The sequence below is a fragment of the Lemur catta genome, chromosome 10 (genome assembly GCF_020740605.2).
Source record: "Lemur catta isolate mLemCat1 chromosome 10, mLemCat1.pri, whole genome shotgun sequence".
Taxonomy (NCBI): Eukaryota; Metazoa; Chordata; class Mammalia; order Primates; family Lemuridae; genus Lemur; species Lemur catta.
Window position 1 is genome coordinate 37289210 of NC_059137.1, and position 12479 is coordinate 37301688.

Below are 12479 nucleotides of genomic sequence, written 5' to 3' on the forward strand. Positions count from 1 at the left end.
ATAGCCACACAGATTTCTTTTGCTTGCCAGTTGCATGGTGTATTTTTTTCCATTCTTTTATTTTCAAACTTTCTATGTATTTACATTTAAAATGTATCTCTTATAGGCAACATATAGTTGGGTCTTGCTCCTTTTCCTTTCCTAGCCTGATAAACTCTGCCTCTTAATTGGAGGTATTGGTGTGGTTGTCTTTACCGTGTTGCTTTTTGTTTTCTATTTTTTTCATCTGCTTTTGTTCCTCTCTTCATTTTCTGCTTTCTTTTGTGTTAACTGAATATTTTTTGTGTTATATTTTATTTTCTGTATTGGCTTTTTAGATGTGCCTCTCTGTATTGTGCGTGTGTGTGTGTGTGTGTGTGCGCGTGCGTGCGTGCACACCTGTGGTTGTTCTAGGTTTACAATATGCATCCTAAACTTACCATGGTCTACTAAGAATAAATACCATACCACTTCATACTTCACTATGTAATAATCTTACAACATCATAATTTCATTTACCAGCGCCACCCTATCCTTTGCCCTATTGTCAGAGATTTTATTTGTATATATATTATAAGCCCCACTTAACAATGATTTTTTTGCTTTTAAACAGTCATATGTCTTTTAAGAGACTTAATAGAAGGAAAAAAAGCTGGCCTTTTACCTTTACCTACATATTTACTATTACCAATACTTTTTGATCTTTCCCATAGATCAATTTTCCATAAGATATCATTGTCTTTCAGCCTAAAGAATTTACTTTAGTATTTCTTTTAGTGAAAGTGTGATGATGACAAATTCTCTTAGATTTAGTTTATCTGAAAATGTATTTATTTCACCCTCCTTTTTGAGTGGTATTTTTTGCTGGATATAGAATTCTGGGTTGACAGCAATTTTCTTTCAGGGCTTTAAATATGTCATTCCATTGTTTATGATGGGAAGTCAACCATAATTCACATTATCGTCCCCCTATATGCAATGTGTCATTTTTCTCTGGCTACTTCCAAAACATTATTTTTATCTTTGGTGTTCAATAGTTTGACTACGAGAGACCAGCCTGTGGTTTATTTGTATTTATCCTGCTTGGGACTCACAGACATTTTGGTAGTGCTATATGCTTTCTACTAAGTTTGGGAAATTTTTGACCATTATTTCTTCAAATATGTTTTTCCTCCTCTTTTCTCTTTCCTTCTGGTATTCCAACTACATACATGTTCCAAATACATTTAATATATTCCCACAGGTCACAAAGGCTACATTTTTAAAAAATCTGGTTTCGCTCTGTTCTTCAGATTGAATAAATTCCATGGATCCATCTTCACATTCAGCTGTTACACCCATCCAATGAATTTTTCATTTCTGATATTATATTTTTCTATTGTTTCCATTTTTCTGCTTAGATTCCCCATCTGTACATCCACTGAAATGGTATTTCCTTTAGGTCTATAAATATATTTATAACAGCTTCTTTAAAGTCATTGCCTGCTAATTCTAACTTCTCAGTTATCTCACTGGTACCATCATGCTCTCCTTTGGATCTCATCTCCCTAAGCCATGATCAAGAAATTGTCCCCAGGTAGAAAGCGAGGATAAGTATGTGACTCATTTTGGGTGTTTTCTTTCCCTCAGGCATCCCTGTCCTGTGTTGTCTATTATACAGCGCCTGAAAACAGCTGTCCCATATATTGTGCTCAGGTTTACAGTTGTTTGTAGTGGGAGGGCAAGTCCAATATGAATTGCTCCATCATGGCCAGAATATAAATCCCCATATCAAGGTCTTTAAGAGTTATATATAAAGTGTGTTGTATTTTAAAATTCATCACAGAAACATGGTATTTTTAAAACCCTACAGTAAAGGCTTTTATAAAGGACAGGACCTTTTGTGATGTAAATATCAGCCCTGAATAAAGGCATTGGACTGGAAGAAATCTGAGGCCCTTTCCTGCACAATTCATGAGAAAGAGATTTACCAGAAACAATGTAGAAGTTACTTTAGAGTAAAGTAGGTTATATCTTGCACTGGAGGAGCTGAGGAAAGAAAATACCTCCTTCTAAGGTTAACTGCCCTGCTCATAGCTTTAGGTGCTTAGAGAGTCATAGGATCTTGTCCCTCACTGACATTGCCTAGGATGGACAGATGAGCTAGGGGTCAATCAGATTCCTTCTCTAAGAGTTTGAACTAAAACTGCAGAAAGAACCAGTAGTTGGATAAAGACATTGATGAAAATGTTTGTGAGGTTGGCAGAAGCTAGAGCACCCATGATGAGCTGGAAACACACTAAAGTGATGAGGGAGCAGAGACCATGGAAAAGCTGGCTGGTTGGGAAATGAGAGTAGGGAATGAAACACATAGTTGCTAATAGTAATAGAGAGGCCATAAAAGATATAGAGAAAGTAGTTGGTCCCTATACCTGTTTCAGAATCAATAGCTTTCTTATTCCAATTCTAGGTTATCTATATATTTATAATACCCATATACAATCCCACACACATACTGCTCCCTTCTCCCACCTCATTTTATCTGAGGTAACCTTAGTGAGCTTCTGTTCCTCACAATTTAAAGAGCTTAACTAAAGTATATATACCTTAGAGTTTTCCAGGCCTATTAAGGTCAGGAGGAGTGGAGAAGACTTGGGCATTCCATGCAGAAGAACAAAATCATTAACAAAGACACAAAGGCATGGAACCAGGTGTATATCCAAGGATCAACAGATTTTTTTTTTTGTCTGTTTGTCCTGAAATAAGATTTGAGGCTGAATAAATGACACATTAAAAAAATAAGTGAAAAAATAGATGTGAGGTAAGAATAAAAGTAGGAAAATAAGCTTAACACTAGGGCTGAAGTCCCTACATAATTAGCAGAATTAGGCTCCTTTGACTAGGATGAAGGAAGTATGAACTGCTTCTTCTGCAGGCCAAGAAAGCAAAGTTAGTATTCAGAGTATTTCAGTACATACTCTTCCATTGTTCATTTATTCACTCATCAACTAATTCATTTAGTCATTATTTATTCATCTGATATTTATTAAGCATCTACTATATGCCAGATCCTAGGATGACAGCTAAAGAAGAACCAAGGTTGAGTTGGTTACCACTTCTGGGGTTCTCAGTATAGGAGGTGAGATAAATGGAGGACATAAATCTACCATACAAACCATAATCTAGTGATTCTATGAGTAGGACAAAGTGTTGTCAGACTCAAAGCAGTGAAACTAAAGTTTGACCAACAGCTGTGTCTTTTGCTTGCTTCTTCCACACAACTATGTCAGTGCTCAGTGACTGTGAAGATTGAGCACTCCATACAAATTCCTAACTGTCAGAAAACAATTTCATGTGGTTTGCTCACAGCTGGTGCCAGAGAATCAACACTACTCCTTAGCATCAGCTTGCAAGCTGCAAAGCCCCAGTGATAAGCACAAGGATCCTTGCCATTATTATTTGAGTACCTGGCATGTACCAAGTACTAACAATGTACTAGGCTCCACAGTACACAAGGGAGAAAACCAAATTCTGGCCTCAAATGCTCACAGTTGTTTTGTAATCTGATAATTGTGCATGACAAACCTCAGACCATAACTCTGAAAATAGCATGACTACAATCATAACAAAATGGAAAAGCCATTGGCAAAATTTGTTTTCTAGTTATCACTTCCAGAAGGAATTCCATAATACCACTACGGGAAAGGAAGAAAAACTCTCTCAACTTTCCGCTGCGAAACCTCAAAATTATCATCATCTGCATCCATCCTTTCTCTTCTCCTGTTACAAAGAGATCCTCCTCCTGTCCACAACTGATCCATTCCCATCTCCTCAGAGACTTGGCTCTAGTCGTTATTTAATCTTTCTCATTAATCTTCGACTTCTTTCTCCATCTGGGGTCCTTCCCCTCAGCATTTAATATATTCAAGTCTTACTTTCATCTTTTAAAACAAATCCTTGTCTATATGGTCTTTACTACCTTCTTAGCTCAATTCAGTCTAGCTTGTACATCTGAAATTGTTCTTTCCAAGGTCTCCAATAATTTCCTAGTTATTAAATCTAATGTTCAAGCACCAAGCTATGTCTTGGTGCTTATCTTCACTGACACCTTAGCAGCATGCAACACAGCTGACCACATACTTTCATTAGAAACACACTCTTCCTTTGGTTTCTGGGACATTATTTTTCCTTGTCTTCTTACTTCTCTGGTTACTCTTTCTTATTCTCTATTTTGGACTCTTCTTCCTCTGTCCAAAGCTTAAATGCTGGTGTTCCTCCCAGAAGTCATCCCTGATTTCCCCAGAATCAGTGTTAGGATCCCCTATCACATGCTTCCACAACACCCCATTTTAGCTCCCCCACCACATTCCATCATTCACTCAATAATCATCCACTGAGAGTTTTTGGCATGATGGCCACTGTGTTAGGAGCTGAGAATTTAGATGTAAGCAAAAACATTCACAGGCACTGCTCCCAAAGAGCTTACAATCTAATGGGAGAGACATACAATAATCACATAATTACACAAATAAGTGAACCATTACAAACTATGATGCATGCTATAGAAGAAAGGAACACAGAACAATGAGACTATATAACAGAGGAAACTTAACCCTATCTTCAATAACAGGGCAGGGGGCATTGCAGTGGGTTGTGAGGATTGATTTTTGGGCTGAAATCTTAGGAGTGAGTACATGTGTGAGGGAGCGTGTGAAGAATGTTCCAGAAAGAGGGGATAGCACATAGAACTGAAGTATAGCAATAATGAGAGAAGAGTGGTACAAGTTAAGGTTTAGAGATCCAGGCAGGTCTCAGCCCATATAGGCCCCTGAAGGTTACCAAAAAATTTGGTTCCTATCTTAAGAGCAATGGGAAGTCACTAAAGGGTTCCAAGTTGGAGATGGCATAATCAGACTGGCAGTTTGAAAAGATCACTCTTGATGCAGTACAGAGAATGGACTGGAGAGGGCATGGGGGGTTGAGGGGATGACCAGTTACAAGACTGTTACAGCATTCTGCATGAGATGATTGTAGGTTCAGCTATGGAGGTGGCAGTAAATATGAAAAAAGTAGTTTGATTTGAGAGACATTTAGAAGGTAAAGGGGTAAAAGATCATATCTAGGGCTTGAGGAAGACAGGTATAAGGATGACACTGAGAAGAAGGGTCACAAGAGTAAGGATACTTTGCTTTGAACACACAGAAACACAACTTCCCCTGGATTCTGCTCACCTCCTATCCTTTCTTCTATGGATCCCAGACCTCATCACCAGACTCAAAATCTCTGAATCATCCAAGACTCTCTTTCGACCTTGCACCCAATCCTGACTACTTGCCCCTACCCTCGTCACCTTTCATCTAGATCAGTATTTCTAAAAGTTTCATCCCAGAGGGGCCTTGTGGGAGACTACAAAATGGTCCAAAACACAAATCTTTTCCTTGGCTTTTATAGGCGAATAATGCAAAATTCCAGACTTTGATTTTTTTAATGGTAACCAACTGAGTTATAAAGGGGTACTAAAATTTGTTAGTCATAAACTAAAATTAGCTTTTAATTGGAGTTGACAGAAGACTCTAATTTGGTTTTCTACTAAGAAGTCTGGCTCCCAGGCAATGTTTGGCAACGCTGCAAAGCTCCTCCTGCACATGTATACATGCAGACAGTTGGCATTTTCATAATTTTCAGGAAGGACACTTTGTTATCGGGGCATTACCAGTGATGTTTTGAGCTGGTCATGGTTTATGGTCCCTGACATTCATGCATTTTAATTACAAATTATGATTCATGGAGCTCCATCATGACCAATTTAATATTCCATGGGTTATTTGATTAACTCTGTGGGGTAGAGGGATGCACCTCTCTGACCTTATCTCTTGCCGCCTTCCCCCTCCTTTCCTTGCTGATCCAGAACATGTGTAGCAGGCCCCGATTCTCAGGGACTTTATACTTGCTAAGCCATCTGTCGAGTATGCTTCCCCCCCAGATATTACATAGCCAGCTCCTCCATTTCCTTCAGGTCTTTACTCAAATGTCAGCTCTGTGAGGCCCTCCCTGACTACCCTATTTAAATTATTAATATAATATTCTGGTTGCCTGAACTTCTTAGCCTACTTTTTCTCATTGGTACCTATTACCATCTGATATACTATATATTTTATTCATTTGTTTATTGACAATTTACTTCCAACTAAAAGATAAGCTCCATGAGAGCAGGGATTTTTGTTTGTTGTATTTGTTTTATTCTTTTTTTTTTTTTTTTTTTTTTTTTTTTGAGACAGAGTGTCACTCTGTTGCCCGGGCTAGAGTGAGTGCCGTGGCGTCAGCCTAGCTCACAGCAACCTCAAACTCCTGGGCTTAAGCGATCCTACTGCCTCAGCCTCCCGAGTTGCTGGGACTACAGGCATGTGCCACCATGCCCGGCTAATTTTTTTTTATCTATATATATATTTTTAGCTGTCCATATAGTTTCTTTCTATTTTTTTTTTAGTAGAGACGGGGTCTCGTTCTTGCTCAGGCTGGTCTCGAACTCCTGAGCTCACACAATCCGCCCGCCTCGGCCTCCCAAGTGCTAGGATTACAGGCTTGAGCCACCGCGCCCGGCCGTGTTTTATTCTTGCTATCTCACCAATAGCTAGAACAGTACCTGGGCTAGAGTAGGTACAATAAATAATTATTAAATAAATGTTCACATCATCAGTATTTTTTACTTCTTAGTCTCCAACATCTAGGTCTTAAGGCATGGATACATGTAGTTCAAATTTGAATCATTCACAGCCATAGTGCCAAAGCAGATATATAAACATGAACCCAGAATAACATGCTTATACAGTGACATTTCCTTGTTATCACTCCCCACTAGTCTCCCCAATCAGGTTCATCCCCTCCCCCTTCCTGTCTTCCAAACACACTCAGATGAAAATTTCCAAAGAACAGCTCAGGGCAATCAGAATTCATATTCAACTCATTTTCCCAGAACTTAATATAGTCTAGGTATCGTGCTAGGTACAGGGGAATCAACAATGACCAAGTCAGATATGATCCTTGCCATAACAGAGTTTATAGTCTAATGGAGATATCACCCTATTCTGCCACCAGAAAAGAGATTTACTCCCTTGTAGGAGAATGTGAAGGTCAAGCTGAGACTTTAAGTATGAATAGGAGATGAAAGAGATTTGTGACTAGGTAGAGTAGAGCAGCTGGCAGCAGACAGAAAAGATTGTACCAGGCAGTCAGAGGAAACAGCACTTTCAAAGCCCTAAAGGAAAAAAAGAGTGTGGATATCACTTTCCAGGAAGTGAGGGAAGTTCAGTTTGCTGGGAATGTAGAATTTTCACAGAGCAATGGTGAGATCTGAAGCAGGATGGGTAGCAAAGGCCTGACCATGCAGGGCCTTACAGGTCATATCAAGCAAATTGGATATGGGGGACTTTATCCTGAGAGTAACAATGAGCTACTAAAAGGTCTGATCAGCGCAGTGACATGAACAAATGGAGTTTAAACTTCTCTCTATCCCCTAGCAAACCTGACCTTCCCTCACCACTACAGGCCTCTAAGTCCTACCTGCCTCCTCCCTGAAGCCTTACTACTGCTCCAACCTGCATGCCTCTCTCCCTTTCACCCCCAGAGACCCCATCCTCCGTTACTTTTGTATGCCTGTGTTCTGTCTCCCCCACTGAGCTGAGCTCCCAGAGGACAGGGACAACTTCTCAAACATCTATAGGTTATCTCATACCCAATTAGCACTGACCCAAATTGGGAATCACTGAGACAAGAGGATAATGAATACATTCTAGCACAAACCAGCCTTTTCTCAGACCCCAGACACCAATATTTACTGTACTAAAACAACCCTTCCCTCCAGGGGGCAGTGCTGATGTGTTCAGAGCCAGTTGACCCAGGTTTCTCTGCTTCCTGTCTGCTCTCACCTCTCTGCTCTCAGTGTAATTAGTCTCCAGTGTTCCACCTAAGGGACTGAAGAAACTCATCCTCAAGCTTGTTCAAGCTGCAAGTTACTAGAAAAGACAAATCTAATCTACTGTGACAGAAAGCAGATCAATGGTAACCTGGGGAAGGCAGGGTGGGGGGCAGTAGGGAGAACTGACTAGAATAAGGCACAGGGAACTTCTTGAGATAAAGTATCCTCTATCTTGATTGTGGTGGTAGCTCACAAGTATGTAAATTTGTCAAAACTTATCAACATGTACAACTAAAATGTTCTATTTTATTGTATGTAAACCAGACTTCATTAATGTTGATTTAAAAACAAACCGCCTGTAAATTAAGGGTCAGTAGTCCCAAGCACTGTACATGAACTTCAAAACACAGCTCAATCCCAACATAAAACTAAGGCATGGCCATACTGGAAGAGTAGTTTCCCCATGGCTGCAGAGATCTAAGAAAGATAGGTCCATCTGCCATAGAAGGCCAAGTGAAAGAAGCAGAGGAGCAAAGACTAATATAGAAGAGGCCAGACCAAAATTTGTAAAGTCATAAATGAATGGATGCAGATTTGCTCTCCACGCCTCAATATACCTAGGCTTGAGTGAGGTAAATTTAGAAGAAATAAATAGAAGTCCTGCTTTACAGAGTTAGAAACTGCACATTAGCCACAGAGTGGTAATTCGTTAATAGTTTGGAAAAAGTTATTCCTGAAGGACTAAGTGGCTTCACCACAGAGAGCTCCTGGAGAAGCTGGGGCTACCTTACCTTCCATGGTGATGCTGAGGAGAAAAGTAGAACTCTGGGCTCAGTGGGTTAAGGGAGGTGACTCTTGGGCTTTTTTTGTGAGAAGGGATGACATCTGGCCAGGTGGCAACAAGGACATAACATTCACATGGTTGAATGAGTCACAGGAGTGGACCAGGGTCTCACAGGGAAGAGAGACATGAGGTTGCAGAAATAGTTGGGGGTCAGTGTTTGTGTTGTGCAGTGGGGGTGGGGGCCAGGGATGGGAAAAGAATCTCTCTCCTCTTCCTCTTCGCCTGACCTCTCTCTTCACAAGTCTCCCAGCATAGAAAATCTGAACCAAATTCCTGCAGGTAATTTGTTCTGTGTCTCCTGTACAGTTCTCTTGCACCCCCTCTGTGGGCTCCCAAAAGGCAAGGCCTGCGTCCCCACCTAGCGCAGCTTTGGGCACACAGAAAAGGATTGGACCAACAACTCCTTAGGACCAGAATGTGAGGGGAATGAGGGACAGACTGGTGGGAGTGGGCCTGGGGGCGCTAAGGAGGATAGACTGTCCAGGATGAGTCTGTGGAGTGAGTGGTGCGAGGGGATGGGAATGGTGAGAGAAAGACAAGTAGGAAAGAGGTAAGAAACAGTGGGTTAGGGGTAATATGGGAGATGAAGCCAGGATCAGTGGCAGAGAGCCGTTCAGAGTCACAGGTCAGTGGGTACACAGGCCTGAGATCACAAGGAAGAGGTTAGGGGTCAACAGAAAAAAGATTACGGATCAGTAGGAGAGGCATGGTCAATGGTCATTAGCGGCGAAAGTCAGAGGTCATCGGGAGAGGGCAGGTGGGGCTGTGCGTTACCGTTACCGGCTTACGAGGCGGTTTATGAGGAACCTTCGCAGAAGCAGGAAGCATCTCAACCCCTGGAGAGCCTACAAAACGCTCCCTCGCCTGAAGACAAGAACTTTGTCCGCCTGCTCGACCACGCACAGGAAATTTGAACTCTCTTCTACTTCAATTCCCAGTCGCAGGGGTTCTTTAGGGACAGCCGTCGTTGTGGGTCCCTGTGCCCTTGCAGGATAGAATCGACTCCTCCCTGACGCGGTTACCCAGCAACCGACCGGCAGCCCAGGCGCAGGCGCCTCTGGCGCCCCCAGCCGGCCTGGCGAGGAGGCGGGGCTGGGAGCGCGGGGAGCCTCAGTCTGCACTAAGTCCCGCCCCTCAGGATAATAAGACAGGCGGCCGCGCGTATTCGGAACTCCTGCATGTGGGAAGGGCTGGAGTGCCCAGGCACCGCCTCCTCATGAATAATGCAGAACCCGGGCGGTGTCCCGGACCCGGAAGTGGAGTTGCCGAGTCACCGCAGTGGCTGAGCTGCTGACAGGAGGCGGCCGCGGAGTAGGAGGCGAGGCGAGACCTGCGGCTCTGCCAGGCCACAGCCGCGGTAGCGCTAGGGAAGCCCACGGAGCCACGCCGGCCTCAGACACCCTGCGAACTCTCGCCCTCCGCCCACTCCTCCGTCCGCCCGGCCGCCTGCCCGGCCGCCAGGTCCGGGGCGGCCTAGTCTGCATCACCCGCCGGGCTCCTTGGGGCCGCCGCCCCGCGCGGTCCCGTTGGCGTCCCCGGCCGCGCCCGGCCCCCGGCCCCCGGCCCACTCGCCCGCCGGCACCATGATGGAGGAGATCGACCGGTTCCAGGTGCCCACCGCGCACTCGGAGATGCAGCCGCTGGTGAGGGGGCGGGCGGCGGGCAGGCCAGGGCCTGGAAGGGGCGCCGCTTGAGGGGGAGGCAGGGAATCAGGCCGTGGGGATTATGCGGAGGGGCCGCCATCGAATGAGGCAAAGAGAGCTCTGAAAACGCATTGCCGGGTGAGGGGGACTTGCAGGACAAGAAAACCGTGGGAAATACACAGGGTGAGAGCAAAGGGATTTGTAAGGGCGGAGGGCACCGTCGGCGGAGGCAGAGCGCCGTCGGATGGAAAAGTGAGGGGCACAATGGTGCACACCGCTAGTGGAGGCCTATAGCCCTGGCTATGGCAAGAGAACTACTATGGGGCACCTTTGGCAGCAGGCCCAGGGGGCTGGGATGCGAAGTGGGGGGGCGTTTAGCCCTAGAGGCCTGTGATGCTTAAGGCGGGGGAGCAGTCAGGCTAGGAGAGACTGGGAATAGGCTTTTAGGAAAGGAGGGGCCTGCCCGCCTGTCCGCTGAATATGGATAGAACACTGGGCCAGGGCCAGGGACCAGGGGGGTCGGTGCAGGACCTGGGAATTCCATTCTTTTCCGGAGGGAGCGCAGGCATTCCAGGCTGTGGGTATCTAAACTGGGAAGGACAGTGCGAGGTGGAGAAACGGGTACAGATGAGAACGCTTGAGGAGGTGGGGCCGCTCTGGAGCCGCCTGTGCCTACCAGTTCGGAAGAGCCCCCATCATCCTAGGCCTACATGCCTGGAGTCCTTTGCTGGGCGCGGATCCTGCCGCCTGTCCGCGGTCCCGGAGTCAGGGAGGAATGATGTCATCGCCGCCTGCGCGGAGGGGAGGGCGACGCGGGTGCACCGAGGCCAGGCCTAAGGGAGAATATGCCCCCTGGCCACCTCCCAGGGGGCTACCTGACTCTGCCTGGCGAGGGCGGAATGGGAGACGCGGAGGCCTAGCCAGCTGGTATAGAGAGAGGTGGAAGGGAGGGAGCACCCAGGCTCTCTTTGCTTTCTTCCCTTGGAGTCCGAGAACAGGAATTGGAAAAAGGCAGGGCCAGTTAGGAACCTGAAAGTGTGGATTCTCTGAGCTCTGCTGGAGCTGAGCTCTCCAAGTTCTGAAGCCTTGGGGCTCCCTAAGTCTCCTCCCTCTGTATTGGATGGGGTGGCCAGGAACAGGTTCTACCCTTGGGCCCACAGCCCCTGGCTGACAGGTGTGCTTTGTGGCTTCCTGGGCAAGTAACCTGCCCATTACAGCAGCCAAGATGGGCCTTGGCGGGGACCCATCACCGCCTCTATGCCACACCTTTTGGGGAATGGTAGAGAGAATCATTAGTAGCCACCTAGCAGGAAATAAGTGGATTTTTTCCCCTTTTGTGACTACTTAGTTCTAGAAACCAAAATAAAGAAGCTTTACAGAGTGTACAATATTAAACTGGAGAGACAGATGCTGCAGGACTTTCTCCTAGCCTGATGCCATCATTGGGTTATCTGGGAGCCAGAAAATCCTGGAAAGAAGTCCATCCCATAAACTTAAAGAAGGACTTTAGGCTGGCTAAAGAGAACTTTCCTTGCTGAGTTCTCTTTCAGCCAACCTGGCTTGTCACACTAGATTGCCTTTCCAGTTCTAAGCATCTAATCAAGAACCAGAAAGGAGGGTGGATGAAGGAGGAGGAGGAGGTTCAAGTGAGCCAGGAGAAGAAACCTGTGAGTTGGTTCTCATCTCCCATCTGGGGTTCCTGAGAAGGGAGGCAATAACTGTCCAAGAAAAAGAGAGAAGGATTAGGCCCGCCAGGTTCTGTTAGTTGTCCTTGGTGCCTCTGTTATCACCTAAAGTTCTGAGTAGTGGTTTGTCTGGGTAGAGGACTCCTGAGCTGTTTCTGGTTTGTGCTGTGTGGCCCTGGAGTACAAGACCTGGTGGCAAGGAGGCACTTAGAAAAACTGTGGCTGCCTTCAGACCCTTTTCTGAAGGGCTAAATAACCCCTGTCTGCAAGAGAGTACTTTGTTCAGATTGAGTAAGAGCCTCATGGAAATAGCAAAATAGTCATCCCCCATTTGGAGGACATAAACATTTCTCTGCTTCTTGACCTCTGTCCCGAGGTTGTAGTCTAGAGGCAACCTAAAACTCCTTAAGTTACCTGTTTGTTGTTGAGACCAG

At 45.1% G+C, this 12479-nt stretch overlaps 2 protein-coding genes across 7 annotated transcripts in view; one reads left to right on the plus strand and one right to left on the minus strand.

Moving 5' to 3' along the window:
- The window catches only part of DNAI1 (dynein axonemal intermediate chain 1), a 59485-nt gene extending 49683 nt beyond the window's left edge, over positions 1-9802 (minus strand). For 2 of the 3 annotated variants that reach the window (XM_045562946.1, XM_045562945.1), the window contains exon 1: positions 9498-9714. In XM_045562946.1, coding sequence (XP_045418902.1) covers positions 9498-9545 — 48 coding nt within the window. In that variant the 5' untranslated portion in view covers positions 9546-9714. Of the gene's footprint in view, positions 1-9497 lie in introns of all 3 variants that reach the window. The other variant, XM_045562944.1, reaches the window with a different exon arrangement.
- A 153-nt stretch (positions 9803-9955) lies between these two features.
- FAM219A (family with sequence similarity 219 member A) overlaps positions 9956-12479 on the plus strand; it is a 49914-nt gene continuing 47390 nt past the window's right edge. For all 4 annotated transcript variants that reach the window (XM_045562953.1, XM_045562954.1, XM_045562955.1 and 1 more), the window contains exon 1: positions 9956-10360. In XM_045562953.1, the coding sequence (XP_045418909.1) occupies positions 10301-10360 (60 nt within the window). In that variant the 5' untranslated portion in view covers positions 9956-10300. The remainder of the gene's footprint in view (positions 10361-12479) is intronic.